Source organism: Marmota flaviventris, chromosome 19 (genome assembly GCF_047511675.1).
Source record: "Marmota flaviventris isolate mMarFla1 chromosome 19, mMarFla1.hap1, whole genome shotgun sequence".
Lineage (NCBI taxonomy): Eukaryota > Metazoa > Chordata > Mammalia > Rodentia > Sciuridae > Marmota > Marmota flaviventris.
This window is the reverse complement of record NC_092516.1, coordinates 37,658,158-37,685,376: the sequence shown is the minus strand read 5'-3', so window position 1 is coordinate 37,685,376 and position 27,219 is coordinate 37,658,158. Positions and strand designations below refer to the sequence as shown.

General features: G+C 50.1%; 1 protein-coding gene across 1 annotated transcript; it reads left to right on the top strand.

Annotated features, from left to right (window-relative positions):
* Positions 1–426: 426 nt before the first annotated feature.
* Positions 427–23,447, top strand: Chst12 (carbohydrate sulfotransferase 12). The gene is made up of 2 exons (XM_027919852.2): positions 427–500; positions 18,671–23,447. Exon 2 carries the CDS (start codon positions 18,756–18,758, stop codon positions 20,010–20,012), a length of 1,257 nt encoding a protein of 418 aa, XP_027775653.1. The 5' UTR covers positions 427–500; positions 18,671–18,755; the 3' UTR covers positions 20,013–23,447.
* Positions 23,448–27,219: the final 3,772 nt, after the last annotated feature.

Sequence of the window (27,219 nt, the reverse complement as noted above, 5' to 3'; positions counted from 1 at the left end):
TAAGTCATTGTCCCCAGGCGCACAGCGAGTCCAAAGTCCCAGCTGGTGAGCATCAAAAGTTCGGCTCCTGAACGCGGCCGGTAGACGGCGGGAGACTCCTGGAGGTGGGTTAACCGGGTGGCATCTGGCTGCAACGCCTGCCAGGGTTCGGGTTCAGGCCGTGGAAGCGTCCGGGTCCCGCCCCCGCCGCGGGAGGATCAAGGCTGAGGATTGGCTGCTGGGGAGGGGGTGGAGCTCCCGCTCGTCGGTGGGCGGGGCTGATCGCTGGCGGTAAATACCGCGCCACATGGCACGGAATAGCGGGGGCGGTGTGCGGAGGGCGCAAGCGCATTAAGAGGGGGCGCCCTCTGTCTCTGCGGCTCCGCCGGCGAATTCTCGCGAGAAGATGTTGGGGGCGGGACCTCGGCGCCGGGGGCGGGGCTGTGCCTGGGGAGGGTTCGCTAGTCGCGCGGCCGCGGCGGCGGAGGCTGGCGAGGCGAGGAAAGGGGCGCGGGGACGAGGTGAGGAAAGGAGCGCGGGGCGAGGGCGTGGGACGGAGCGTGCGGCACTCGGTCCCCAGGCGGGGACGGGCCGGAGTCTCGCCAGTGAGAAGCGCTCTGGCCGGCTGAGGGCGCGGGTCAGTCTTCCCCGCCCGGCCTTGGCAGGTCCGGCGTGGCCCGGGTTCGAGTCCCTGCACCGGCCCGCTGTGTGACCTTGGCCTGGCAATCACCCTCTCTGAACCCTCTGCTTGCGGGGTCCTGGCCCGCAGGATGAGCGGAGAAAGAGTGTGGCCGCCTGTTCCCCTACCCATCTGCGGGCCACCTCTCCTCCGGCGACCGAGCTCCTGGCCCTGCCGGCGTTAGCAGTTTTGTTCTTTGGCTGCTTGAGCATCTGCGAGCAGAATCAATAATTGTTGAGAGATGACAAAGGTGCTGCAGTGTCCCGCGGAACCCGTCCAGTGGCGCCCTGGCGGTGGTTAGTGTGCGTTGCCCCGCAGGCAGAGACTGTACACCCACCCAAGCCCCCCGGTCTACACCTCCCCCCCAGTGTGCGGGCGGCTTTCTGCTCCAACTCCGCTTCCCTTCGCTGCGTCAGGCCAGCAGAGCGCAGACCCCAGCTCCAGGCGGAGGTGGCAGAGCATCACCTAAGTGACCCTTTGCTCCAGTCGGAGCCCCTGCCTCTTCAGGGGGAGGAAGCCTTGCATGAGCCGCTCACAGGAGGACCTATCTTCTCTTTGGGCTCTTGGCCCAAAGGCATGGCTGGCCAGCCCCTGGCCCGCACAGGGGTTCCGTCTGGCAGGGCGCACAACAAGCTGTAGTGTTTTCACAATTATTAAATTATTTATTTTATAATCCGACACCGGAGGGACTCGGAAGACCCGGGATGAATAAGAATGTGAAGTCCCGGCGTCTGTCTGCGGGTGCCCTGCATTGTCATCAGTGCTCTGGGCCTTCCCTGCCCCCACGGCAGGACCCGGCTTAGCCTGGGTCAGCCCTTCTCTGGGAGCATCATGTGTTGGGAATGTGAGTCAGCGCTGGTGTCTGGGTGGAAGGAGAGAAAACAAGGATAATTTGGAAATTGCCATGTGAAATCCCCTTTTTGTGGGTTTGAAGTGTGTCTGTCTGGGATGGCAAGGGGCTTGCACATGAGTCCATAGGATTTTGTGCTGAGGCTTGCAGGCTGGCAGGGTCGGCTCACCCGATGCACCCCAACTCCATCAAACCTCCAGTCACTGCAGGATAGCAAGTTGGGCTGGATAGTGTACATCCAAGGGCCTTGCCCTGGGCTGGCTGCTCCATGGTCAGCTGGAGCTAATGCAGGGTGGCTGGTGCTACAAGCCACACTGTTGGCAGGGCGAGGGAAGAGGGAGCAGCTCAGCTTAGTGGATGGAGTTGAAGTTTTCCACAGTGGAGCAGGCCTTGGGGGATGAGTTTGGGGAAGACTCTGATGGAGTCAGTATGCAACATTTTGAGACAGACTTCTTTTACCCCTCATAAAACATTTGAAATTCGTCTACACTGTGCACATATTGATAGTTTGTTTCTTAATATCACAGAGTAGCAGCAGAGCGGTGGAAGTGGAGATACCTGGGAGATGTGAGTTGCCCTGTTCCTCCTGGAATGGGGATTGGGTGGAAGGATGCATTTATGATTGGGAAGGACCTGGAAAGCCAAGCTGGGGAGTTTGAGTTTCATGCCCTTGGAGAGGAGCAGTTGAGGTCTGGGTGGAAGATGGTTGGATCTGTATTCCAGACAGGCTAGTCATACTAGTGGAAATAGGGAAGGTGGATTTAGGGCCTGGGGAGATGCAGACTGTTGGTTAGGCTTACAGGGGGTGGGGGTGTTGAAGACAGTGGCTGAGAGAATGGGGGGCTGCAAGAAGCTGGAAACTCGCCTGGGTGGTGGTGTCTTGTGGGCTGCGGGGAGAGGCAGAGAGAAGGCAGAGGTAGCTGGATGTCTTGAATGGGCGCTGAGGGCATTGTTGGCATCTTTGATGATGAATTGAGCAGGGTGGGAGCAGGAGCCGGGAAAACGTAGCCCACTATGGGGCTGCCTGTGGCCGTGCAGGTCACTGTCACTCTGCACAAGTATCAAGGCTGGTGGGTGATTCTCTTCTAGAGAGGCCCAGGGCTGAAGGTGCCATAGGTAGAAAAGAGACTGGTTATTGATAATTCTGAAACAAATGCAGCTAATCTCTAATTTTAAAATCTTTAGTTTCAAGTTTCGTATTCTTTCTCTTCAGAAAGTAGCTGTAAGCTTCACACCCAGTTGGTGGCTCTAGTCAAGGCTGGTGCCTGGAGATAACTGACCTTCTGACATAATGCTTCCTGCTATTAACCAAGGAGGTGGTTTCTGTAACTATTTAGAAACTTTAAAAGTATTTCAGAAAGAAAAAAAAAAAAGTATTTCAGACAAGAATGGGAAACACCAGGCACCACTGAGAATGGGCGGGGGTGGGGGGCAGGTGCACTGCTATTCAGAACACAAGCGAATGCCACAAGAAAGCTCCAGAACATGACCAGTGGGTCTTTCCCTCCAGGCAGAAAGATGGCTAAGTCTTTGGGGAATCTGAGAAGCCCAAGAGAAAAGACCTAAAAATATCAACAAAGGGGGATCCTGGTAAGAAGGATCTTACTAACAGAGTTCACAATTAATAACCATCTCCCAGTGTTCAAAGCACCCAGATTCTTTTACCCCCATCCCTGAAGTGTGCACAGCTAACCAAGGACACCGAAGAAGCACCCTGATGTGAGAGCCCGGGTGGGACACTCGCTTGGGAGCAGCAGCCAGTGTGCAGGAAGGAGACCCGGGAAGCAGATGCCCCTGCTCTGCAGTGAAGAGGAGAGAAGATATTGCAGACATAGAACAAGGATGGAAAGTTTTACCAAAAAAAGGAATGTTCAGAGATCCAAAAAGAGAAGCCTTGGATATAGAGAGTGACAGTGGAAATAAGAAACCCAGTTTGCAAGTAAAAAATAAAGTTGAGAAACTCTCAGAAAGTAGAACAGATGGCAATCACAAGGCCCTGGGTTCAATTCCCAGCACCACAAAAATAAAATAAAATAAAAGTATCACAGAAAAGCAGTGAGATGGGAAAAAATGAGAGAAAAAAAAAGAAGAACATCAAAGAATTAGTTCAGGAGATCGGCAGCTGAATATTAAGAGTTTTAGCAAGAAAGAATTGAGAAAAGAGCATGAAATCATTCACAGAATAACTTCTGGAACCCACATACTTGCCAGACTGAAGGGGCTCCAGTGTCCAGCACCAAGGATGAGAGCGCAGGTAGCCCTGGTGTGCAGAGCTCCATCCCCACCCAGCCTGGGCAGGAGGATCTGGGGGTGAGGGATGCTGTCTCAGGCAGAGACTAGTGGAAGTTTGGCATGCAAGGGATTCATCTGAAAGTGATGCTGTCAGCTCCAGAATTTAAGTGATGAGTGAGTTGGAGAAAGATCTCTGAGGCCCGCTCCAAGGCACCCTGTTGCAGGTTCATAGAACACGGGGACACAGAATCTGTGGTAGCTTCTAGCAATAAATAAATAAAAACAGACCATAGACAGGTCCCCACTCACCAAGAAGCAGCATGGCTTTGGACTCCACAGGAGCCTCGGACACTAGAAGATCAAAGAGCCTTGCTTTCAAAATTCTGAAGGAAAACATTGTCAACCGTGAGGGGCAGGAGGGTAGAACTGACATCTCCAAGAACTTCCCCAAATTTGCCACTTCTGAACTTTAAGGAGGTGACTGGCCAACATGCCATCCCCGCACAAGCTGGTGCGCCAGAGAGAGATGGCGGTGGGGAGACAGCTGGCTGCAGGCAGGGTGGGGCCTGGTGCTTGGCAGCTCCCTGGGAGTTGAGGTCCCTGCCCTGAGCCCCTCACAAAGCTCCTTGAAGGGACTTTTTTTGGAAGAAGGAGATGATGAAATTAACAGGACACCCGATGAGCTGGGACATCTGCAGAGGAGATTTAAACCTTGGCAGAGTTGGGTCTGGATTAGTGATAAGTGCATGGAAAACAAAGCAAAGAAAAACACAAGACTGTTATTAGTTCCCAGGAAAATAAACCATTGTGCGGGCAAAGAAAAATAATTACGGTGTCCAGGACGAGCTGTGAATAGTCTCTCCACACTGGTGACAGTGTGGATAAACACTCACTGCTACTCTAATTGGAATGATATGCCTGTGTGGGGACCAGGTGGGGAGGGGATAGCAGGCGTGTGAAGGGTCAAGGGCGGGGGAAGGGAGCTCTGTTCTCGCCTGCCCCGGTGGGAGTTCAGTCCCCAAACAGAACAGCTAAGTGGTAGCTCTGAGTGGTGAGCAGGAGTTACACACTAAGATCAGCAGATTAGCAGGTGAGGGTGGGGGAAGGAGGGAAGGCCTGCTGTGCTTCCTAGTTGGGGACAGTTTAACCCCTTGATGGATGTGCAGGTACAACACTGTGGGCAAAGGCTCTCCGAGCAGCCCCTGCTTTGGTGGAGCAGGAGACCAGTGCCGCCTGTGTTGTGCACAGGCCCCTCTTAGCAGGCAGAATCTACTTGTTCTCATTTCCTCTTTTTTTTTAAAGAGAATTTTTAATATTTACTTTTTGGTTTTCGGCGGACACAACATCTTTGTATGTATGTGGTGCTGAGGATCGAACCCGGGCGGCACGCATGCCAGGCGAGCGTGCTACCGCTTGAGCCACATCCCCAGCCCTCATTTCCTCTTTATTATTGTCTTTGTTCTCTGTATCCTGTCTCCAGTCCATGGACACTTGTCAGAGACTTGGTGCTTTTTTTTTTTTTTTTTTAAGCCATTTTTGTTTCTTTTAATGTTTGTAAAGGGATTTTTAAATGGAACCACAGGTACAGTGCTAATGAGCCCCCTTCACCTGCCACTGGTTTCAGAAATGAGCAGGGTCCGTGGTGTCTGTTTTTATTAGCACAACACCTCCTTGTGTCCTCAAGGCACTGCCCAGAGCCTTGAGGACACAGCTGTGACAAGCAGGAAGAGAACTCCCTCCTGAAGTTTCTGTTTTGTGCAGGTGGTGATGGTAAGCAGACAGATGTGAGTAGGACCTGAGGTGGGAATGATGCTGTGGAGAAGCAGGAGCTGGGCCCAAGGTGGGGCTGGGAGCTGCCTCCTTGAGATGCCCGGGGAAGGTCTCACCAGGATGAGCTTTGGGATAGCTTGGGCGCCCTCCAGCACAGGGATGGTCTGTGCAGAAGCTGCAGTAGAAGCCTGCCCTACTAAGCAGCTGATGAGCTGATGAGACCTTGACTGAAGTCAGCAAGGAAGACAGGGGTAGGAGGTGAGACTACTGGGATGCTAGTCAGAGCCACTGGAAGGGCTGTAAGTGGGAAACTAGGGGATACCAATGATTGCAGGATTTTTTTTTCTTTCTTTCTTTTGAACCTGGGATTGAACCCAGAGGTGCTTAACCACTGAGCAACATCCCCAGCCCTTTTTAGTTCGTATTTTAAGACAGGGTCTCACTAAGTTGCTTAGGGCCTCATTAAGTTGCTGAGACTGGCTTTGAACTCATGATTCTCCTCATCAACCTCTCGAGGGACTGGCATTATAGGCATGCACCACCATGCCCAACTGATTGCAGGATTTTGAGCAGAGATTTTGAGCTGACACAATCTGCTTTTACCAGGATAGCCATGGCTCCCGGGTTGATCACAGGGCAGGAGGGCAGAGCAGGGAGAGGGTTCGGAGGCTGATGCAGCGGCTTGAGAGCTGATGATGGCTCAGACCATGGTGAGCATGTGGGCAGTTGTGGGCTGAGAGAGGGTGGGGTCTGGGTAGATTTTGCAAATAAATCCCCCAAGCAGGTTTTTAAGTTTATCATGATGAAGTGTATTATTATTTTCCTTTGAAATCATTTCTTTGAATTGACTTAACTCTTGTAAATGAGTTATCTTTTGGATCATGCAAGAAGTATTTGAATATTGTGTGGAACAAACAAGATACGGTAGACACGATCCCTGTCTTCTGAGAACTTGAAGTCTGGTTTGGGAATCAGGCTGGTAGAAAGGTGCTAAAATCCCATCCACTTGTAAGATGGCAACTGAGAACGTGGTGATCAGGAAAGAAAGAGCTCATGTGGTCTGATAGCCCAGATGCCCAGGCCCAGCTCTGGGGGGATGTCTTTATTTCAAAGGCCAGATCTGCACTCCATTTTCATTTAGGTCTTCCAGGACCTAAATTAATGTTCTGTTCTCATCAATGTGAGCCTTTATTACTTATTTTTATCTGTATATCCTGTCAGATTTAGTTTGCAGGGTTAACTAAACACAATGAAGTAATTTTATAAGCAAATAAACCATCATCATGGCGAGATCTGGCTTACAGTGGCATCTTAATGCAGCCCTCGGTGTAAATTGCAGGGCTGGGCAGCTCAGGGTGTGCCCAGTGTGCCTGTTGACCCCAGTAACAGAAACTTCCCACAGCAGTAGAGCGGCAGGGGATTATTTGTCTTATATAATATTTGTTAAGCTGCAAGAGCAGTAAGTACTTTCTGATCTTTTTGCCAGTAGCATAAATAAATAAAACCTGAAACATTCTTGGACTTCTCAATGAAGGTCATGTCACTTGATTTTAGAGCGTGGCTGTTTGAACACGAAGGAGCTAATTCTCTCAGAAATAAAGGTAATAAAGAGCCAAATGTTTAATAAAACCCCACCAATTCTGCATCAGTTATACCACAGAGGCCAGTTGAGCACAGCAGATGGAACAATTGGCTCTCAGACCAGTGGCCAGAGCTCAGGTGCCAGCTTGCTTGCTATCTCTGCAGATCTGGGCAAGCTAAAGCTTTTCTTTCTTTCTTTTTATGTGCAAACTTCTTAGAACAAAAAATTTATTTATGTAATTTTGAAGTGCTGGGGATGGAACCAAGGGCCTTGTGCATGCCAGGCAAGCACTCTGCCACTGAGTGAAACTCAGATACAAGTGACATGCCAGGCTGCTTGCCAAGCCAGGACTCAGTCTCTGACTCTCCCTTTTCTCCCAGCCCCTAAGTGTTCACATGAAAACTTCTGCACCAATCATCTTGTAGAAGTCTGTGAGAGCTGGATCATGGACCATTGCATTCTTTTTTGAGGGGGTGGGTACTGGGGATTGAACTCAGGAGCAGTCGACCAAATAGTCCCCAGCCCTATTTTGTATTTTATTTAGAGACAGAGTCTCACTGAGTTGCTTAGAGACTCTTTGTTGCTGAGGCTGGCTTTGAACTTGCCATCCTCCTGCCTCAGCCTCCCAAGCTGTTGGGATTACAGGCATGAGCCACTGTACCCAGTGACCACTGCATTCTTGTTGAGAACTTTCAGCCTCTGGAGATCAACTTCATGAGACCACTGGCTTTTGTTGTTGTTGTTGTTTTACTGGGAATTGAACCCAGGGGCGCTTTACTGCCGAGCTATATCCCCAATCCTTTTTACTTTTTGTTTTGATACAAGGTCTTGCTAAGTGACTTGGGGCTTTGCTAAGTTTCTGGGTCTGGCCTTGAACTTGCCATCTTTCTCTCTCAGCCTGCTGAATCTCTGGGATGGCAGGCATGTTCCACCATACCTGGTGAACATGACTTGTTAAAAATTTTAACTTTAAGTGAAATGTATTAAGATACTATTTACACACACACACATAATTGCATTTGTAAGTGTTCCACTAAATGGATGCGGAAGCATTGAGCCGTGGAGCCGCTTCTGCACGCAGCAAGGTGGGCTCCTTCCTGCCAGCTTTCTGTGCTCCTTTGCAGTCCGAGGAGACTGCTCTTACTTCTCTTCAGCTTCCCTTAGGTGGAATCATACAGCGTGTGCTCGTGTCTGGCAACTGTTTTCCAGCATGTCTGTGAGATCTGTCTGGTTCGGATGAATCACTGGCCATTCCTTTTTATGCCGGTAGTGTTCATGGGATGAGGACCCCACAGTTTGTTTATTTACTCGCTCACTGATGGCAATCAGGGTGGTTTTCTGTTTTTAACTATTTTGAATAAAGCCACCATGACCGTTCTCGTACAGATCTTTGTGTGGACAGGTGCTCGTTTCTCCTGAGCACCTAGAAGTGGAAGAGCAGGCTGTATGTCTGCCTTTACTGCAGACCGCCAGGCTCTCTTCTGTAGGGTCTGGACCATCTGCGCCCACACTGGCCCCACCTGTCTGGCATCCTCACCAGCAGCCGGCCGTCTGCTTCATCTGGGCTACTCCAGTGGTGGGAGGCGGGTATCTCCTTGGTGGCTAATGATGACGAGCACTTTCCTCCGTGTATTTTGAATATTTGAAAATCTTTTGTGAAATGTCTGTTCCAATTTTTTTTGCTGTTTTTTTAATTGGATTGTTTGTGTTCCTAATTTAGGTCTAAGAGGTTTTTGTGTGTTCTGAATATAAATCCTGCATTATGTGTATATTGAGAATATTTTCTCCCAGCTTATGGTCTGGCTTTAGGTTTTCTTTCTTTCTTTTCTTTTTTGTCACTGGGAATTGAGCCCAGAGATGCTTTACCACTGAGCCACATAAGCAGCCCATTTTATATTTTCTTTTCAGACAGGGTCTCATAAGTAGCTAAGGACCTTGCTAAGTTGCTGAGGCTGGCTTGGAACTTGCGATCTTCCTGCCTCAACCTCCTGAGTCGCTAGGGTTACAGCATGCACCATTGTAACCAGTTCTGGTCAGTTTTCTTAACGGTGAAATTTAAAGAGCCTGAGTTAAGCTGGATATTGTGGTGCATACCTGTAGTCCCAGCAGTTTGGGAGGCTGAGGCAAGAGGATTGCAAGTTTGAGGTCAGCCTCAGCAATTTAGGGAGGCCCTGTTTAAAAAAAAAAAAAGTCAAAAGGCCTAGGGATGGCCCCGCGTGGTGGTGCACACCTATAATACCAGAGGCTTGGGAGGCTAAGCCAGGAGGATCACAAGTTCAAAGCCAGCCTCAGCAAAAGTGAGGCTCTAAGCAACTCAATGAGACCCTGTCTTTAAATAAAATAAAATAGCACTGGGGATGTGGCTCCGGTGAATGCCCCTGAGTTTATTCCCTGGTACCAAAAAAAAAAAAAAAAAAAAAGGAAAGGCTAGTGATGTAGCTTAGTGGTAGAGTGCCCCTGGGTTCAATCCCAGTGCTAAGAAAACCCCACCTGAGTTCACCAAAACTTTCTCATGGTTTGTGCTTTTGGCATCAGTATTAGTCAGCTTTTCATTATTGCAACAAATACCTGAGAAAACTATTTAGAGGAAGAAGGATCCAGCTGGGCTCCCAGCCTCAGTTTTCAGTCTGGGTTGGCTGCTCCATTGCTCTGGGCCTGAAGTGAGGCCCAACATTGTGGCGGAAGGACATGTTGAGGAAAGCTGCCTGGTGCATCTGCCAGGAAGCAGAGACAGAGAAAGGGTGGAGCTCAAGAAATACTCTTCCAGGCCACACCCCCAGTGACCTACTTCTGCCAAGGAGGCCCACCTCCCATAATTTCCACCACCTCCCATTATGCCATGAAATTAGGAATCCATCAGTGCATGGACTGGGGGGCCAGAGCCCTCGAGATCTAGTCACTTCCCTGAAGTCCCAGCTCGGAACGTTGCTGCATTGAGGACCAAGCCTTTAGCATGAGCCTTTTGAGGACTTTCCTGATCTTACCCTCTGGAGTTTTTATAGCTTGGCGTTGTGTTTAGGGCACTGGTCCAATGTGAATAAATTTTATGTATGGGGCGAAGTTCAGGGTTGAGTTTCATTTTTTTCCCCATGCAGATATCTAGTTGCTTTAGAGCCATTTGTTGAAAATACTCTAAATTCACCATCCTCCTGTCTCAGCCTCCAGAGCCACTGGGATCACAGGTGTGCGCCACCGCGCCCGGTGCTAAAGCTGGCTTTGAACTTGCAACCCTCTTATCTCACCCTCCTGAGCTGCTGGGATTACACACATGTGCCACCATGCCCAACTTTTTTCCTTGTTGAAATACATTGACACCTCTGTTGAAAATAAGTTCTCCACATATGTGGGGTCTCTTTCTGGACTTGGTGTTTGTGGACGTGTCTTCCACATAGCTTACTGTGCCCTTACGCACTGTCTTGCTACTTGCCAGCTTTACCATCGGTCTTGAAATGAGCTATTTTAACTTCTTCAATTCTGTGCTTCCTTTTCACTTGTTTTGGCCATTCTAGGTCTTCTATATTTCCTAGTAAATTGAAAAATTAGCTTTTCAATTTCTCCGGAAAGCCTGCTGGGATTTTGATGGAGACTGCCGTGCTTCTAGAGCCCAGCACTTAGGGGAAAGGACTTCTTTATGTCAAGGCTGCTAATGCATGTGTTTGACACAGCTCTTCACTCATTTAGAATCTGACTGTCTCCATGCAGCATTGTGGATGTCAGTGTGGGACCCCTACCATTTCATAACTGAGTAGTCATTGGCAGTCTAAGATTTGTATGCCACACTTCAACAATCAGTCAGTTTGATTGATCTTTAAATGAATTCCTAGCATTGGTATAGAATATCTTTTATGCATCTTGCAGAATTTCCCAACAGCTGAAAAAGGTACTTGATTTTGTTTATACCACCTTGTCACACTTTTTGAAAGTCTCAGTATTAAAAAAAAAAAAAAAAGTTCTGGCCTTAATACAATAAAGTTGGTGGCAACTTTATTCAAAAAGAAGGAAATTACCCCAAAAGTTCCATTATTGGGAAATAGGTTAACAGTGGTATATTCATACTGTGAATACTACTCAGCAATAAGAAAAGGAAATTTTTACTGCCACAGACCTGGATGGATTTCAGAAGTGTTATGCTAAGTGGAAAAAGCCATACACAGTGGCCTGTCCTGTGTGGCTCCATTTATATTCTGGAAAACAGCTTGGCATTGCCTGGAGCTGGGTGACCAGGCAGGGGATGAGGGAACTCTTGGGAGTATCGGAAATGTTCTGTGTTTTAATTGTAGGGCATGTTTGCCAAACCTCGCCCAACTGTACCTTTAACAAGAAGAGGGGATTTTATTGTGCGTAAGTCATACCTCCATAAACCTGACTGAAAAGAAGAAAAAGATCAGAGGTGCCAGAGTGACTCAGTCAGGAAGGAATGGGCTTCCCACAAACCTGGCTGAGACGCTGGGTAGCTACATGGGAAAAAGTGACTTGTGGGCCGTCCCCTGGAATACCTGTCAGACAGGCTGAATGTCTCCGTGTTTCTGACATCCTTGCCACGTGCCGAGTGTGTTGGCTTCCTTTGCTTAACACTGACTGATTTTCATTGGCTGGATCGCTTCCGTTTACTCTCTGCAGTGAACATGCGCCTGCAAAACCCCTTGACTAAATGGCAAAGCAAATGCTAGTATTGGGCTTCTCCAGAGAATTAGAACCAATCAGATGTGAGGGCTGGTGTGTGAAGAGATGGATTTAAAGAATCGTCTCACACACGATTATGGAGGCTGAGATCCAGACCAGGAGAGCAGTGATATAAATTCCAGTCTGAAGGTGTTACTGAACTTGGGTTCTTGGATTCAGAGCTGCAGAAATGAACAGTGGACCTAAGGAGACTTTAAACACAGCTAAGGCTTTATTAAGGACATCTGCCTAAGCTAGAAGAAGACAGCACAGGAGGACAGAGACCCCAGGTTGACCCAAACAAGAGCAAAGGTACAGAGCTTTTATGGCATCTGCCGGGTGGGCAGGAACTGGTCTCTTGATGTAGCCACAGGTGGAGGTGGGCCTGTCCCACCTGCGCTGTTCTTTATCATACCTTCTCAGGCCTCGAGTGTCTGGTCACTGATCACTACCTGGGTGTGTGTGTGTCACTGTGCTAGCAAGGTCCAGGTGACTGTGGTTACTCCAGTGACTGCTCTATGGCCCTTAACACCCGGAGTGGCCCTGATCATCTGGGAGAGTCTCTATACTGTTATTTTCTGAATAGTGCAGACCCTGCTTTGTCTGGGTTCAGTTGGGGTCTCTGCTGACCACATAGTCTTGGAGAGCTGGGATGACTTTCCCAGCCTTGCATCTCTTGGTGTGCTATCTTGGCTGGGGATGTGGCTCAAGCGGTAGCACATTCTCCTGGCATGTGTGCGGCCCGGGTGCGATCCTCAGCACCACATACAACAAAGATGTTGTGTCCACCGAAAACTAAAAGAAAATAAATATTAAAAATTCTCTCTCTTGGTGTGCTATCTCACTCCTGTGACTTTAGAGACGGTCACCTTTTAACTACTGATTTTCTAGTATGGCTGTTGGGCCATGAGGCCAAGAGTTGCCTTAGCTTTTTACTTCCCTTGATAATCCTAAGGGTCCTGTTTTTCATGGGGTTCCCTGACTGTCAAAGGCTGGAGGAGACTGTGTCCCCTCTTACAGCCAGCCAGGCTCAGAGAGCAAGTGTCTTTTGCCCAGCCTTTGGCGCTGTTTGAGCCCCGTGTGGGCTGGCTGAGACTCACTCATGTTGGGGAGGGCTAACTGCTTTGTCAGCCAGCTGATGCACGCGTTCATCTCATCCAGAAACACAGACACAGGCAGAATAACATCTGACCAATTGGGTGGGCACTCAGTGCCTTCACATGTTACCTGATCTCTTGGTACCATAGCCATTGGCTCTGCTTTAAAAATGTGGGAAATGCCTCATTAAGGTCTTTTTTTTTTTTTTTTCCAATTGAAACAGGGTCTTGCTAAGTTGCCTAGGGTCTCACTAAATTGCTGAGGCTGGCCTTGAGCTTGCAATCCTGCCTCAGACTCCCAGGCCTCTGGAATTACAGGTGTGCACCACCATGCCCGGCCTTACTGAGGTCTTAAGGTGAATCTGGTGCAGCTCTCGCCCTGCTCAAGATGATGGGTGGACTGGATGAAAGGCAGCTGAGGCCACTGCTGCCCACCACCAGTGGCTCCTTCTGCCCCCAGCTTTTGCCCACTGTTGGTGTGAAGCCTTGTTGAGACTGGTTGAGCCCCAGCATAGGTTCCTGCCTTCTAAGCTCCCAAGTCTACCCATGGCATTGTGTCTTATGTGTCATGTGCCAGAACAGAAGTGACCTAACAGCCCACTCCAAGCTAGAGGACAACTCGTCTGCCCAGCAGCTGTTTGGGTTTAAACCCTGTGCTGTTGTCATAGCATGTAGGGGACAGGAGTCCCTCCCAGAGCTCTCTGGCTAGAGCATCTGAGTGAGCCTCTGCTCTCGAGTCTCCCTGGGGAGGTAGAGGCCAGGCCTCTTCCTGTGATGCCTCAGCCCGCTCCTGCCACAGGACACGAGGGCTTTGTGTTGACTGTGTTTTTGAAATACTGGGAGATCTGCCTTTGGAAATAGTGCCCTTATTTTTTTTTTAATGGAAAGTGCTTTCTGAGGTCAGTGCAGTTCCTGTTTCTGAGGCAGTTGGATCGTGACCTTGCTTCTCAGCCCACCTGCGCCCACATGGTTGCCATGTCTCTCTGTCGCCAGGCAATGAAGTGCTATCTGGTCTTCAGGCTGGAGCTGTGTGGCCCTGGGGCCAGAAGTTCCCAGATGCCCGAACTGCTTGGGGCTGGGGTGAGGCTCAGTAAGTACGAGAGCACTTGACCTAGTGTGCAAGGCCCCGGGTTCCATTCCCAGCCCTGCAAAATAAATAGATAAATAAAAAGTGACACTTGGCGATCTCGTTGGTAGCCCTTTTTTTCCTCCTTTGCTCTTGCTCCTTGCAGTTCTAAGAACCGCAGCGCTGCACGAGTTTTAAAGTAGCCGAGTTCCCTCTTCAAAGGACTCTGCCCGAGAGCTGCCATGTCCTCAGCGGGCTTGTTGCCACAACTGCTGTTTATGTGGCTTGTCTGAGGTTAGAAATGACAACACGAGGCCTTCCCTTGATGTTAAAAATGAATCGTGGCTTCTCAGACCCATCGATGACTCCCTCTGCAGCCAGAATTGAAGGCTTGTCCCCATGATGTGAAAGGCCTGGGAGGGACCGCGCCCAAGCAAGTCTGGTGACACATGGACTCAGAGCCACAGGGCCTTGGACCAGTCACAGAGTTGAGTGGTGGACACACAGGGCTTTGGTTGTCTGAAGGGAATCTCAGGGAGCAAGACAGGACCCATTCCCTACCCTGTTTTCATGGACACCACTATATTATACATTTTTAAAAACTTTAAACGTTTGTTTAATAGCTGACTGCAGGGAAGTCAGTCGGCGATTTCCGGCAGGTCGCGGGAGCAAGGGTGAGTTGTGGCCTCAGCGGCAGGCACTGTTTCAGCCTGCGCTGGAGTCGTGTAGTGGCCTTCACATCCTCACAGCCAGAAACACACGGGCCTGCGTTTTGCTGTATTTCTTTAACAGCACCCAAGAGCCCTGTTATAGCTCCCGTACTTTCTTTTTTTCTCCCCCTAATTTTCTTTTATCGTGGAGTTGAGCACATTCCCTTGCACAGCCATCCAACACCCATCTCCAGAAGCTTCTCGTCTTACAAAACTAATGCTTCATGAAACACTAACTCCACATCCTTCCCTCCCCCTCCCCCTTCCCCTGGCCACCACCCTTCTAGACTCTGTCTCTACCTGTTTGTCTGCTCTGACTACTTCATAGAAATAGAATCATATGATATGTGTCTCTTTGTAGCTCTTATTTTCCTTGGCATAATGTCCTCAAAGTTCATGCATGTTGTAGCATGTGTCAGAATTTCCTTCCTTTTTAAGACTTGAGTAATATTCCACTGTATGCAGAGACCACGGTTTGCTTACTCATTTACCCATGAATGGGCACTTGGGTTGCATCCGTGTTACTTTAGCCGTTGTGATCATGTTGCTGTGAACACAGGGTACAAATAACCCCTCAAGATCCTGCTTCCAACTCTTCTGGATATATTCTCAAGAGTGGAATGACTGGGTCATGGGTTAATGCTGTTTTAATTTTTTGAGGACCCTCCATACTGTCCTCCATGGGACTGCACTGTCTCGCATCCCACCAGCAGAGCATGTGGGCTCGGTGTCTCCACGTCCCAGTAATTACTGTTTTCAGATTTTTGATAGTTGCCACCCTAATAGGTATGAGGTGGTACGTTGTGTTTGTTATTTGTTTTTGTTTTGTTTTGCAGTACTAGTACCAGGGTCTCCAACATGCTAAGCATATGCTCTACCTTTGAGCTACACCCCTAGCCTTTAAAAAAAAAATAAAAAATAAAAATGTTTTTTGAGACAGGGCCTTCCTAAGTTGCCCAGGCTGGCCTTGACCTTGCGATCCTCTGCCTCAGCCTCCTGAGTTGCAGGGATTACAGGTGTACCCTACCACTCCTGGCTCTCATTGTGGTTTTTTTTTTTTTTTTTTTTTTTAAGAGAGAGAAGAGAGAATTTTTTTTTAATATTTATTTTTCAGTTTTCGATGGACACAACATCTTTATTTTATTTTATGTGGTGCTGAGGATCGAACCCAGCGCCCCACGCATGCCAGGCGAGTGTGTTACCGCTTGAGCCACATCCCCAGCCCTCTCATTGTGGTTTTGATTTGCATTTCCCTGATGACTAGTGATTTTGAGCACTTTTCGTGTGCTTATTGGACATTTGTATATTGTCTTTAGAGAAATGTCTATTTAAGTCTTTTGCCCTTTTTAAAATTGGGGTGTTGTTGGCTTTATGAGTTCTTTATATATTTCAGATGTTAATCCCTTATCAGATATGTCATTTGCAAATATTTTTCCCATTCTGTGTTTTTTTATCCTATTGGTATTATTATCTTTTGTTGAACAAAAGTTTTTAATTTTATGAAGTCCAATTTGTTTATATTTTGTTTTGTTGTAACTCCTTAATTTTTTTATGCATAGTTGTTTGGCCAGTCCAAAATAGACCTGGTCCCTTGCATTTTCAAGAGTTTTTAAATTACAGATTCACTTTCTTCCATGAGAATAGGGCTGTTTCTTTGGGGAGTTTGTGATTTTCAAGGACCAGTCCGTTTCATCTAAGCTGCTGGGTTGTGAGCATGTAGTTGTCCACGCTGGCCACCCTCTCCACCTGCAGGCTCCATGTCATCTTATTCCTGGTTATTCCTGGTGACCGTTTCTATCACGGTCAGTCTTCCCAGAGGCTTATCAATTTTGATTTTTTTGTTGTTGTTGTTGATTTTTCTGTGTTTACCTGTTTCTAGATTCACTGATTTCTGCTTTTTCCCCTGTTCCTCCCGCTTGCTCCCAGTTTATCTTGCTCATCCTTCCCCGCTTCTCGAGGTGGAGCTGGGTTATTGATCTGCAGTCTCCCTCTTTGCTTCTGCTCTTGGCACTGCTCCACATGTAACCCATGGAGTTCGACACGTTGCCTTGGCATTTTCATTCAGTCCTGTGTGTGTTTTACAATTTCCTTTGAGGCTTCTTCAACCAGAGGATTATTTAGAAGGGGGTCATTTAATTTCCAAGTGTGGAGATTTTCCAATTATCTTTTCTGTTATGGATTTCTAGGTTTATTCCTTACAGCCAAAGGATTCTGTATGATTTCAATTCTTTTAAGTTCATTCAGGTTCCGTCTGCCATGATGATGTTTTGGGATGCTTCGAGGGGAAGCTATCAGTTGCTATCAGGTGGAGCATTCTGTGACTGTTAGTTGGATCCTACTGGTTGCTGGTGTCATATCCGTGTGGATTTCCTGTCTAGTAGTTCTCTCGTCAGCAAGAGTGGAGTGTTGAAGTCTCCCACTAGAATTGTAGATTTGTCTATAGATCCCTTAGCTCTGTCAGTTTTCCTTTGTGTGTTTTGAAGCCCTGTTGTTTGGTGCATACACATTTATTGTGTCTTCCTGGTGGGTCAAACTTTCTGTCATTGTGTAATGTTTCTCTTTGTCTTTAATAACGTTTTTCCTTCTGAAGTTTACTTTATCTGATACTAACATAGCCACTCCTGCTTTCTTTTTATTTATGTTGCATGACTAATATTTTCCATCCCCAGTGAAGAGGAGTAAAGAAAGCCGAGTGCCAGCCACCCCACCTCCACCCCTCTCACTCTGCCCACTGATGCTGGTGGGGGTCAGAGTGGGTGGAGCTCAGCTCCCTACCAGGCCCCATGGTGGCAATTCAAGGAGGAATCAGAGTGCAGCTGTCCTGCCTCTCATCATCTCCTCCCACCCTATTGATGCCAAGTGGAGTCAAGGCCCAGCTCCACAGCAGGACCACACTGGCACTGTGCTGGGGGTGCAGAGCACCATCTGCTCCCCTGGGTGGAGACAGGATCAGCTCCCTGCTTGGCCCCGCCAACAGGTGCCCACTGGGGGGGTCAGGGATGTGGCACTTGCTTTTGTGGGGCTGGAAGATCAGTCCCAGGATGGCCCTGATGAACTCTGGGGGTGGGTGCAGTTTCTCATTCGTCTTTGGCTCACATAGAACTGTTGTTACCCAAAAGATGTTTCTGACGTTAGTCCACCGAGGACATACTCCTGGCCTCAGTTGTGGGACTGCTGCCCTTCTTCCTCAGGGATCCTCCCCCTGACCTGGGCTTACCATATGACCCTGAGATCCCACACTTAGGAATCTACATGAAAGAAGTGGATTCTCTGCCCTTTCCACATCAAGGGACAGATGAAGAGGAGGGAAGTCGTCCTGCCTTCTTGAGACACTGCATGTCCCAACTCAGCCAGTGGGGCCCTGACTCTGGTGGGTTTATTTGGTCCATGTCTGCTTGGCAGGTTTTTTTGGTTTTTGATTTTAGATGAAGTTATCTTTAGCCTTTTTTTTTTTTTTTTTGGTGCCCGGGATTGAACCCAGGGGTGCTTAACCACTGAGCCAGCTCTTTTTATATTTTTTATTTAGGGACAGCTCTTTTTATATTTTTTATTTAGGGACAGGGTCTCACTGAGTTGCTTAGGGCTCCTAAGTTGCTGAGGCTGGCTTCAAACTCAGGATCCCCCTGTCTCAGCCTCCCAAGCTGCTGGGCTCACAGGGGTGTGCCACCGTGCCTGGCCATCTTTAGCATTTTTATCAACTTAGCTGCAGCCTCCTGGTGACTGACTTCCGATTCCCCCTCCCTCCTCTCCTTTCCTCAAGCCTTCTCTTCACAAGGATGAGCGTCTGAACTGGTTTCTTTAGACCATCCTCTTTTTCAGTTGTCGCTGCTCTCCTCCCTTGTCACACTTAATTGTTTGGCCCTGGTGGGTGGCATTGGCCATAGTCACACAAAGAAGTTGGAGTGACTGATGAGGCCCCTAAAGGAATCTGAGTGTGGGATAGAGGTGGGACAGGATGGAGGGCAGAGGGCTGGGCCTTCTGGGTGGGAGAGAAACGGCTCACTGGATCTCAGCCTCTAACTCCGTGTTTCTGGTCTCTCCAGGTTCGTCCATTAGCGCCATGCCCCATGTCTCCATGAAGCTGAAGTGAGGGGTCCAGCTGCGGGGCCCAGCCCTGGCCAGGGCAGCATGACCAAGCCCCGGCTCTTCCGGCTGTGGCTGGTGCTGGGTTCCGTCCTCATGATCCTGCTCATCATCGTGTACTGGGACAACGTGGGCACCGCCCACTTCTACCTGCATACATCCTTGTCCAGGCCGCACACCCTGGAATCCCTGCCCACTCCCGGACAGCGGGAGGAGAAGGAGTTCGCTTCCGATGTGGATGAGTTTTTGGATAAGCTCCTAAGTTCCGGCTCGAAGAAGAATGACCTTTCCAGGAAAAAGACGGAGCAGCCCTTGCTGGCCTCTGGCAAGCCAGCGTTGAGCCACATGGAGGAGAGCGTGCGGGGCTACGACTGGTCCCCCCATGACGCCCAGCAGAGCGCCGACCAGGGCCAGCAGCAGGCCGAGAGGAGGAGTGTGCTGCGGGACTTCTGCGCCAACTCCAGCCTGGCCTTCCCCACCAAGGAGCGCTCCTTCGACGACATCCCCAACTACGAGCTGAACCACCTCATCGTGGACGACCGCCACGGGATCATCTACTGCTACGTGCCCAAGGTGGCCTGCACCAACTGGAAGCGCGTGATGATCGTGCTGAGCGAGAGCCTGCTGGACGGCGGCGCGCCCTACCGCGACCCGCTGGACATCCCGCGCGAGCACGTGCACAACTCCAGCACCCACCTGACCTTCAACAAGTTCTGGCGCCGCTACGGCAAGTTCTCCCGCCACCTCATGAAGATCAAGCTGAAGAAGTACACCAAGTTCCTGTTCGTGCGCGACCCCTTCGTGCGCCTCATCTCGGCCTTCCGCAGCAAGTTCGAGCTGGAGAACGACGAGTTCTACCGCAAGTTCGCGGTGCCCATGCTGAGGCTGTACGCCAACCACACCAGCCTGCCCGCCTCGGTCAGCGAGGCCTTCAGCGCCGGCCTCAAGGTGTCCTTCGCCAACTTCATCCAGTACCTGCTGGACCCCCACACCGAGAAGCTGGCGCCCTTCAACGAGCACTGGCGGCAGGTGTACCGCCTGTGCCACCCGTGCCAGATAGACTACGACTTCGTGGGGAAGCTGGAGACCCTGGACGAGGACGCCGCCCAGCTCCTGAGGCTCCTCAAGGTGGACACGCGGCTCCACTTCCCCCCGAGTTACCGGAACAGAACTGCCAGCAGCTGGGAGGAGGACTGGTTTGCCAAGATCCCCCTGGCCTGGAGGCAGCAGCTCTACAAACTCTACGAGGCCGACTTTGTGCTCTTCGGCTACCCCAAGCCCGAAAACCTGCTCAGAGACTGAGCGTCTGCCTGAACGCGCGCTCCTTCAAACTGAGCAAGGGTCGGGCGTCTCCCGAGGACAGGGCTGTCCCGGGTTTTCCTCCCAGTTTGATGCAGTCGGAAATGCCACGTGCTCCCCTGGGGAGACCGCGGGGGAGACTGCGGGGAATCTGGTCCGCAGCACACACACTCCAGTTTTTTTTAAATAACCCATGGTTTTACAATCCGGACTCATTGTTTACTCCACAGCCTGTATTCATTGAGCACTGTTAATACTGTTTTGTAAGATTAATATATTTCAGATATTTAATATGAAAGTGGGAGGAAGCTGGAGTAAAGCGTGGCTTGAAGTTGGGCTGTTTAAGTCAGGTTTTTGTCACTATAACAAAATCTCCAAGGCCAGGTAATTTCATAAATAAAAGAGATTTGTTGCCTCTCAGTTTATAGGTTCAAGGGCCTGGTGCTGGCATCAGCTTGGCTCTGGTGAGGATCTCAGGGCAGGTGGCAGTGACGGGACTGTGTGTGAGAGGGAGAGATCATATCAGCAGACAGGAGGCCAGAGCCCAACAGGATCACAGCCTCATCTGAGGTTTCACCCACTCAACCTAAAGACCTCCCTCACCTGGACCTACCTGACCAAACCCAACACCTGGACCCCGGTCAACACACCCACTCCCATACTATAGCACAGGCCTTGCCTGTTTTTGTAGAAGGGCAGCAGACAAGTCCGTCCAGGGTGAAAGCCTTTTACTAAGTGATGTGTTTGAGCAGCCAGATCTTTCAGACTTTCTGTTGAGATCGGGTCATGGGTAAACTGTCTTGGCGTCAGAGTCACAGAGGAAAGCCCTTCTCACTGCAGCCCTCCCTTTAACCCAAGTCCAGTCGTGGCTGTTAGGGTTTGCAGCCAGCAGGGATGGTGTGCACTGGAGGTTGTCCCTGGGACATGTTTTCTTGGTGTCCGGTAATACTGAGGAGAGCTCAGGTGCCACCGTCTTACAGCCTGGGAGCCTTAGCTCCAGTGCTCTTCACCCTCAGGGACGTGCCTGACTCTGAGGGACCCAGAGAGCTGCACGAGGAGGCCTGTTCAGCATCCGGCTCACGCTCCTGGGCAGTTTCAGCTTGTGACCCACAGCGCAGGCATCTGGGTTTGTGCTGCAGCAGCACATTGGTCTCTTCCTTCCATCTGTGGATTGGTCATTGCCTCCCAGTCCCTGGAGAGCTGGCACTGCTCAGTGGGACACCATCCGCATCTGCCTAGGCCCAGAGGGACGGGATCCTTGGAGGTTGTGGCTGCTGGGTGCCCTCGGCTCTGCCTCCACAGTGTCACCCAGCTTCCTTTAGAAGCATCTTTTCTTTTTAAACAGTTGGCAGCAGATGTGGCGAGGAGTCCAGTGCTAGGCAACTTCTGAGTAGCCCCATGTTGGCACCTGCTGGGTACCCTGCTCACACAGAGTTGTCTCTGGTGCCTGGTAAGCAGGGCACCATGCCTATGGACGAGTCTGCCACTAACTGTGCCTTCAAGCCTTGTGGTGAGGTGGGAATCTTCTGCTGCCAGGCCAAAAGTTGATCCCCTTTGGGGACAGTGCACAGAGGAGCACAAGGCTTCCTGCAGAAGGTGCACTTGGGCCAGGCCTGTCAGAGAGTGAGGTTTTGACTCTTGAGGTGGAGCGCAGAGCATCAGGAAATGTGGGGCTTATCAGGGGAATAGAGAGGGTGGCGCAAGCTCTACAGTGAAGTGTGGACCACACATTGCCTCATCTCTGCTCTGACACCCGCATATCCTTGGCATATTTCTCTAGGGAGGAAAGAGGTGGAGCCAGCCACGGTGGGTGGTGCACACCTGTAACCCCAGTGACACAGGAGGCTAAGGCAGGAAGATCACAAGTTTGAGGCCAGCCCAGCAACTGGGCAAGGCTCAGAAGTAAAGAGCCCCCAGGTTCAATCCTTTGTGCCACAAAAAGAAAAGAAAAAAGAAACAGGATGTGGGTCCAGTTTTGACCCCAGGGCCTGTCACATGGCCACCACCCTGCCAGGATGGGATGGGGTCACAGGTGCTCTAGGGGACAGGTGGTCCAGTGTGACGTCTGCTTCTTGACCGTCAGGCCAGGAGCCGAGGTTTCATTGGTAGACGGCTGCCACAAATATTGAGGTTTTGGACAGAGGAAGTTGGGTGCTTTGGGAAGGCCAGTGCTATGTGGGTAAGGGGAGTGAAGGCAGAGGGGGGCCTGAGAGGCAGGGAGGCAGGTCAAGAGGCCACTACAGCTGCCCACAGAGAGGGGGCTGGACCCAGCGGAGCTGACCAATGGGCAAAGGTGCAGCCTGAGGTCACCAGCCTGCAAACCCTGGGGACGGGAGCACGGAGCCTGCGAGAAGGGCAGCACCTTTTCCTCTCTGTGTCGGTTAGGAACAGGGCAGGAGGATCCAGAGCTACCTCGTTCACTGCGCCCTGTGTTCTGGGGTGCCAGCAGGTCCACTGTGCATAGGAGGACCCCTCAGGCCTGCCACTCTACCCTCCCGTGTGGGAGAGGCAAAAGCAAGTGGCCCTGGAAAGTGTGGCAGGGACCATCGGCTCTTTTCTTACAATTGTTTTCATTTGATAAAATTCACATCACATAAAATCCATCATTTCAACTATTTTTAAGCACATTCACTTGTGCTGCCCACAGACTCATATTCCCAGCCTAATGACCGTCCCTGGTCAACACTGCCTTCCCCGGCCCCCACCCCCAGGTCTTGGCTCCCACCATCTCCTTCCTGTCTATAGGGATTGGACAACTCCAGGGACTTCAGAGAGGTGGACTCCTACAGCTTTTGTCCTTTTGTGACTGACTGATTTCACTTTCCATCATATCCTCAAAGTTCATTGTGTTGTAGCACACGTCAGAATGTCTTTCCTTCTTGAAGCCAAATAACAAAATGCTCTGTTGTGTGATAGACCACATTTATTATCATTTTTCACAGTACTGGGGATTAAACCCAGGAGCTCATACATGCCATACATGTTCTACCACTGAGCTACATCCCAGGCTACTTTATTTTTATTTTGAGACAGAGTCTTGCTAAGTTGCCCAGGCTGGCCTTGAACTTGGGATCCTCCTGCCTTGTCCTCTGGAGTAGCTGGGATTACCGCTGTGCCCAGATAATGACCACATTTTGATCATCTGCTTATCTGTTTGATCCTGGGTTGTGTTCATCTTTTGTGAATTATGCAGCTATGAACAGGGGTGTGCAAATATCTGAGTCCCTGTTTTGGATTCTTCTGGGTCTATAGGAGTGGAATTGCTAGGTCCTAACTGACTGCTAACTTTTTATAAACTGAGTCATTGTGGGAAACACAAAGAATGTGTTCAATTGGACTGACTGGTGTGTTTGTATTGCAAATTATATGACACAGTTTTAGGGTGAGTCAAGAACATTCTGGGGAAAAAAACAAGATTATATTTGTGCTAGTTTCAAATCTCCTTTATTTTGTATTCAATACATTGTGAATTTCACCAGGGTCAAAAAATTTGAGTAGCCAACATTATGGAAACGAATCCCAATGTTAAAGTATATCATGAGGATCCTGCATCTGAGAGCCCCTGGTCCCTATTTCTGTCCAAGTCATCTCACCGAAATGGTTCATTTAGAGGATGTTTAGACAGATGTCAGAATGTCTGGAGCTGTTTGCCCATTGAGGAAGGACCCAACCCTCCTTCCTTTCTGCCTTCTGGGTTCTCCACAGGTCGGTGTTCCTGAACACCTGGGGTGTTTGCAGTGATATGAAAGGGGTTCCGGAACAAACACTAGCCCCGTCTACACACTCACACCCAGATTTCACACCCAGAACCATAGTAGGAACTTCCACCTGGGCTAGGGCCAACTCAGGATTTGATGGCAGAGCAGGTCCCCCTGGGCCATAGGAGACAGGCTTGGGAAGAGTGGGCCGCTCCTGGCCCCAGTGTGGAGCCTGTGAGTTCACCCAGGGCAGAACCCATTTCCCCTGATTGTCTGCCTTTCCTCTGACCCATGGTATATGGTGTGCAGAAATTTGACTTTTTTTTTTTTTTCTTCTGCAAAGATAAGACAAACGACGATTTTAAAGAATTAATCCTGTGCAACTAGATAATTTAACCAAACAATCCAAATACTTAGAATTTACTTAGGATTCTTCCCACCCGCCTCACTCTGGGGGATGGAACCCTGGGCCTTGCACACCTGGTAAGTGCTCTACCACTGAGCTGCGCCCGTGTGGACGGCTTCACAGCCACAGGCCTGGTTCTCAGTGCTATGTCATGGTGTACAGAATCCTCTCAGGTGGGTTATCATGGGGGTGCTGGGCCTGTTGACAGGGAAGGGACTGTCCTGGAGGGGGCCTGCACCCACTCTGCACTCGTCACCTGACCTTGGGTGCTGGTTCCCACCTCCCCCAGCACTTGAGCTGGGTGTGTGCAGGGCGCGTGCATGGCCCCCTGTTCCTCTTTCCACTTAAAATGCCTTGTGCCAGTGGCTTCTGAGGAGCACAGAGGTGGCCTTCACTGTCCTTTCACCGCTTATTTGAGAAGTGTTTTCAACTCTTTGAAGAATTTCAGTTTGGTTTCTTGCCCCATGACTCAATAGAGAGCAAGAACTGGATTCCCTTTCTCTTCCCAGTGAGGGGCACTGAGCAGGCAGCTTGTCAAGGGGGGCTTTCCCCCAGCCCCGCCGCTCAACCCCATGCCAGAGACACGAAGGTGACAATCGCAGCTGCCAGGCCTGCAGGGAGCCTGAGCCCATGTAGGTGTGAGGGGTGCAGTCTCGGGGGTTTTCTGTGTGGAGTCTACGCTCTCAGACACAATGCACCTCCTATTTGGCCGGCACGTTGCCATGTGTGGATCTCGCTCCCATCTGGAGCTGTGCCCGGCGGCTGTGCCCACTCAACTGCTTATGAATGAAGGAAGGAAAAACGAAGCCATTGAGCCTCACTCCAGCCCCGTGAACTCTGAGGGCCGCATCATTGCCCCACATATTTATTAGGTGTCCAAGGCCCCGGGAGGCGCAGTTATAGGCCCTGAGGTCATGGGGCTTGGAGCCAATTCTCTCTGATTTCTGGCACTTTCTAAGCACAACATTCCTGGGGGAAATGAACTGTTTCATCTCTGCTTCAGCATGTGTCTTTATTACCTTCCTGCATTGTCTTCCTCTTTCCTCCTCCCTGAGGGTGTGGGAATTGTGACATTTTCTATTCACTTTGGGCAACCCTCAAAGGAGGGACACCCGTGTGCCTCGGGAGCTGGAAGGGCAGCCAAGCTGGAGGAGGAGGGTGCCTCTCAATCCAGTTGCATGGGCTGCAGGGATTGGGAATGCAGGCAGGGGGTCTGCCAGGCTGCCCACCAAGCCCTGGTCCCCAGAGGGAGATGAGGGGTGGATGGGAACAGCCCCCTGGGCTGGAAACTGCACTTTCTCCCATGTGAGGCCAAGCAGAATGAATGTGTGTGGCTTTGTGAATATGTTGGTCGGCCACCTGGTGTACACTGCATTCCCAGGGCTCTCCCGAGCTGCCCTGGGCCCTTTCCCTAGAGGTGAGCCACCTTGGATGCACTTTTGGGAGGACCTCACTCTGGAGCAGGGGTTCCAGCCCCTGACTGAGTGGTTTCCCGCAGCGGGATTTTTGGGGACACACTGACATTCCCAGAGCCTTCCCTTGAAGTTATTTGAAAAAAGGCTCTTTCCTGGTGGGGTTCTTTCTGCATTGTGATGCTCCTGGCAGTGCGCTGGGGACAGTCTGTTCTCATCAGTGTCCCCGCCCTGAAGAATAACAGGCTCCCAAATTTCACGCAGTCTACAGAACTGATCCCACCCTGGGATGCACCCCAGGCCGGGGCAGCTCCCAAACCAGTTATCCAGGGATAATTATTGCTCACTTATTTATAAACCACATGCCAAATCCACACTCCAAAAAATCCCAAAATATAATAAAGTAAAATTTACATAGCATAGACAAAATTAATCTAACGATATTTAAATGTTTCTTCTGAAAGGGAAAATTGGAGTCGCTACTTGGAAGAGGTGTCTGCTGTTTTCTGCCCACACACATACCTCCGGCTGGTCCAGGAGTCCATCTCTTCCTCCCCTGCCCAGCCTGGGAGAACTGAGCAGGGCTGTCCCCACCCCAGGAGGGAGGTGAACATACCTGAGCAGTTAGCTGCTCACCGTGCAGGGTGAGCTCATAACCAACAGGGACCAGCGTCCTTTGCTAGGAAATCTGGGAACTGTGCTGCTGGTGGGACAAAAGTTCAGAGAGCTTGTGATCATCTGTGTCCTTCCTAGAACAGCCAACCTGAGACCAAGACCAACAGAAGACCAAGGGCCCAGGACCATCCAGATGATTCAAGCTATGAAGTAGATCTACCTGCACTTTTCAAGTGTGGGGGCCAATTAGTTTCTAAAGCTAATTTGAGTTGGATCTGTGTCGTTCAACATACAGGATCCTGACTCACACAGTGTTGAATTAATATGTTGATAGTTGATAAACTGTGATTGAAGACAGTCCATGAATGGAGAAGCCACATGACCTTTGGGGGGTGTAGGTTAGTGTTCCTGTGGGGCCAGTAATTTCTTAGCATTATGAAATGTTATAAATGTTTCCTGAACGCTGCTGAAATTCTCACTTATTTATAAACCACATGCCAAATCCATGGGGCAAAGATTCCCTCTGAGGTTTCCAGTTCAAACCAGCAAAAAGACTAATTGAAGAATGTGGGAGTTTTTCCCCCTTGGAATTATTTCTTGGTCCATCGTGGAGAGGGAGGCTAGTGAAAAATGACACCTGGCTGGAAGGCATCGCCACATTTGTCCCTGGGTGCTACAGATCCATGTGGATGTCATTCCCAGGCATGCCTGCATGATTCACGGTGGCCAGCCGGTGGCCATCTGGAGAGCATTTGTTCATGGACGGGGCCACCACGCTTGTCTGACAAGGGTCTGTTGTGACTCTGACAGTGATGAATGAACACAGTCCATCTTACTTCCTTTTGCTCTTTGCTTATTTTTGGTTCTGGGATTTGGGGTGCTGGCTGGGAGCTGGCTAGCTGGTAGGACTGAGTGCACTTGCAGGCGATTAGAGAAGCTGATTGGGAAGCCACAGCTCAGGTCTTTGGGTGAAGTTTTTCCTGAACTTGGAGTTAGAGGATCTAAACTCTCCCAGCATTTTGGGGGACTGCACTCACTTAAGCTGAAGCTGGTGTTGGAACCCCACTGGGCTTTAGAGA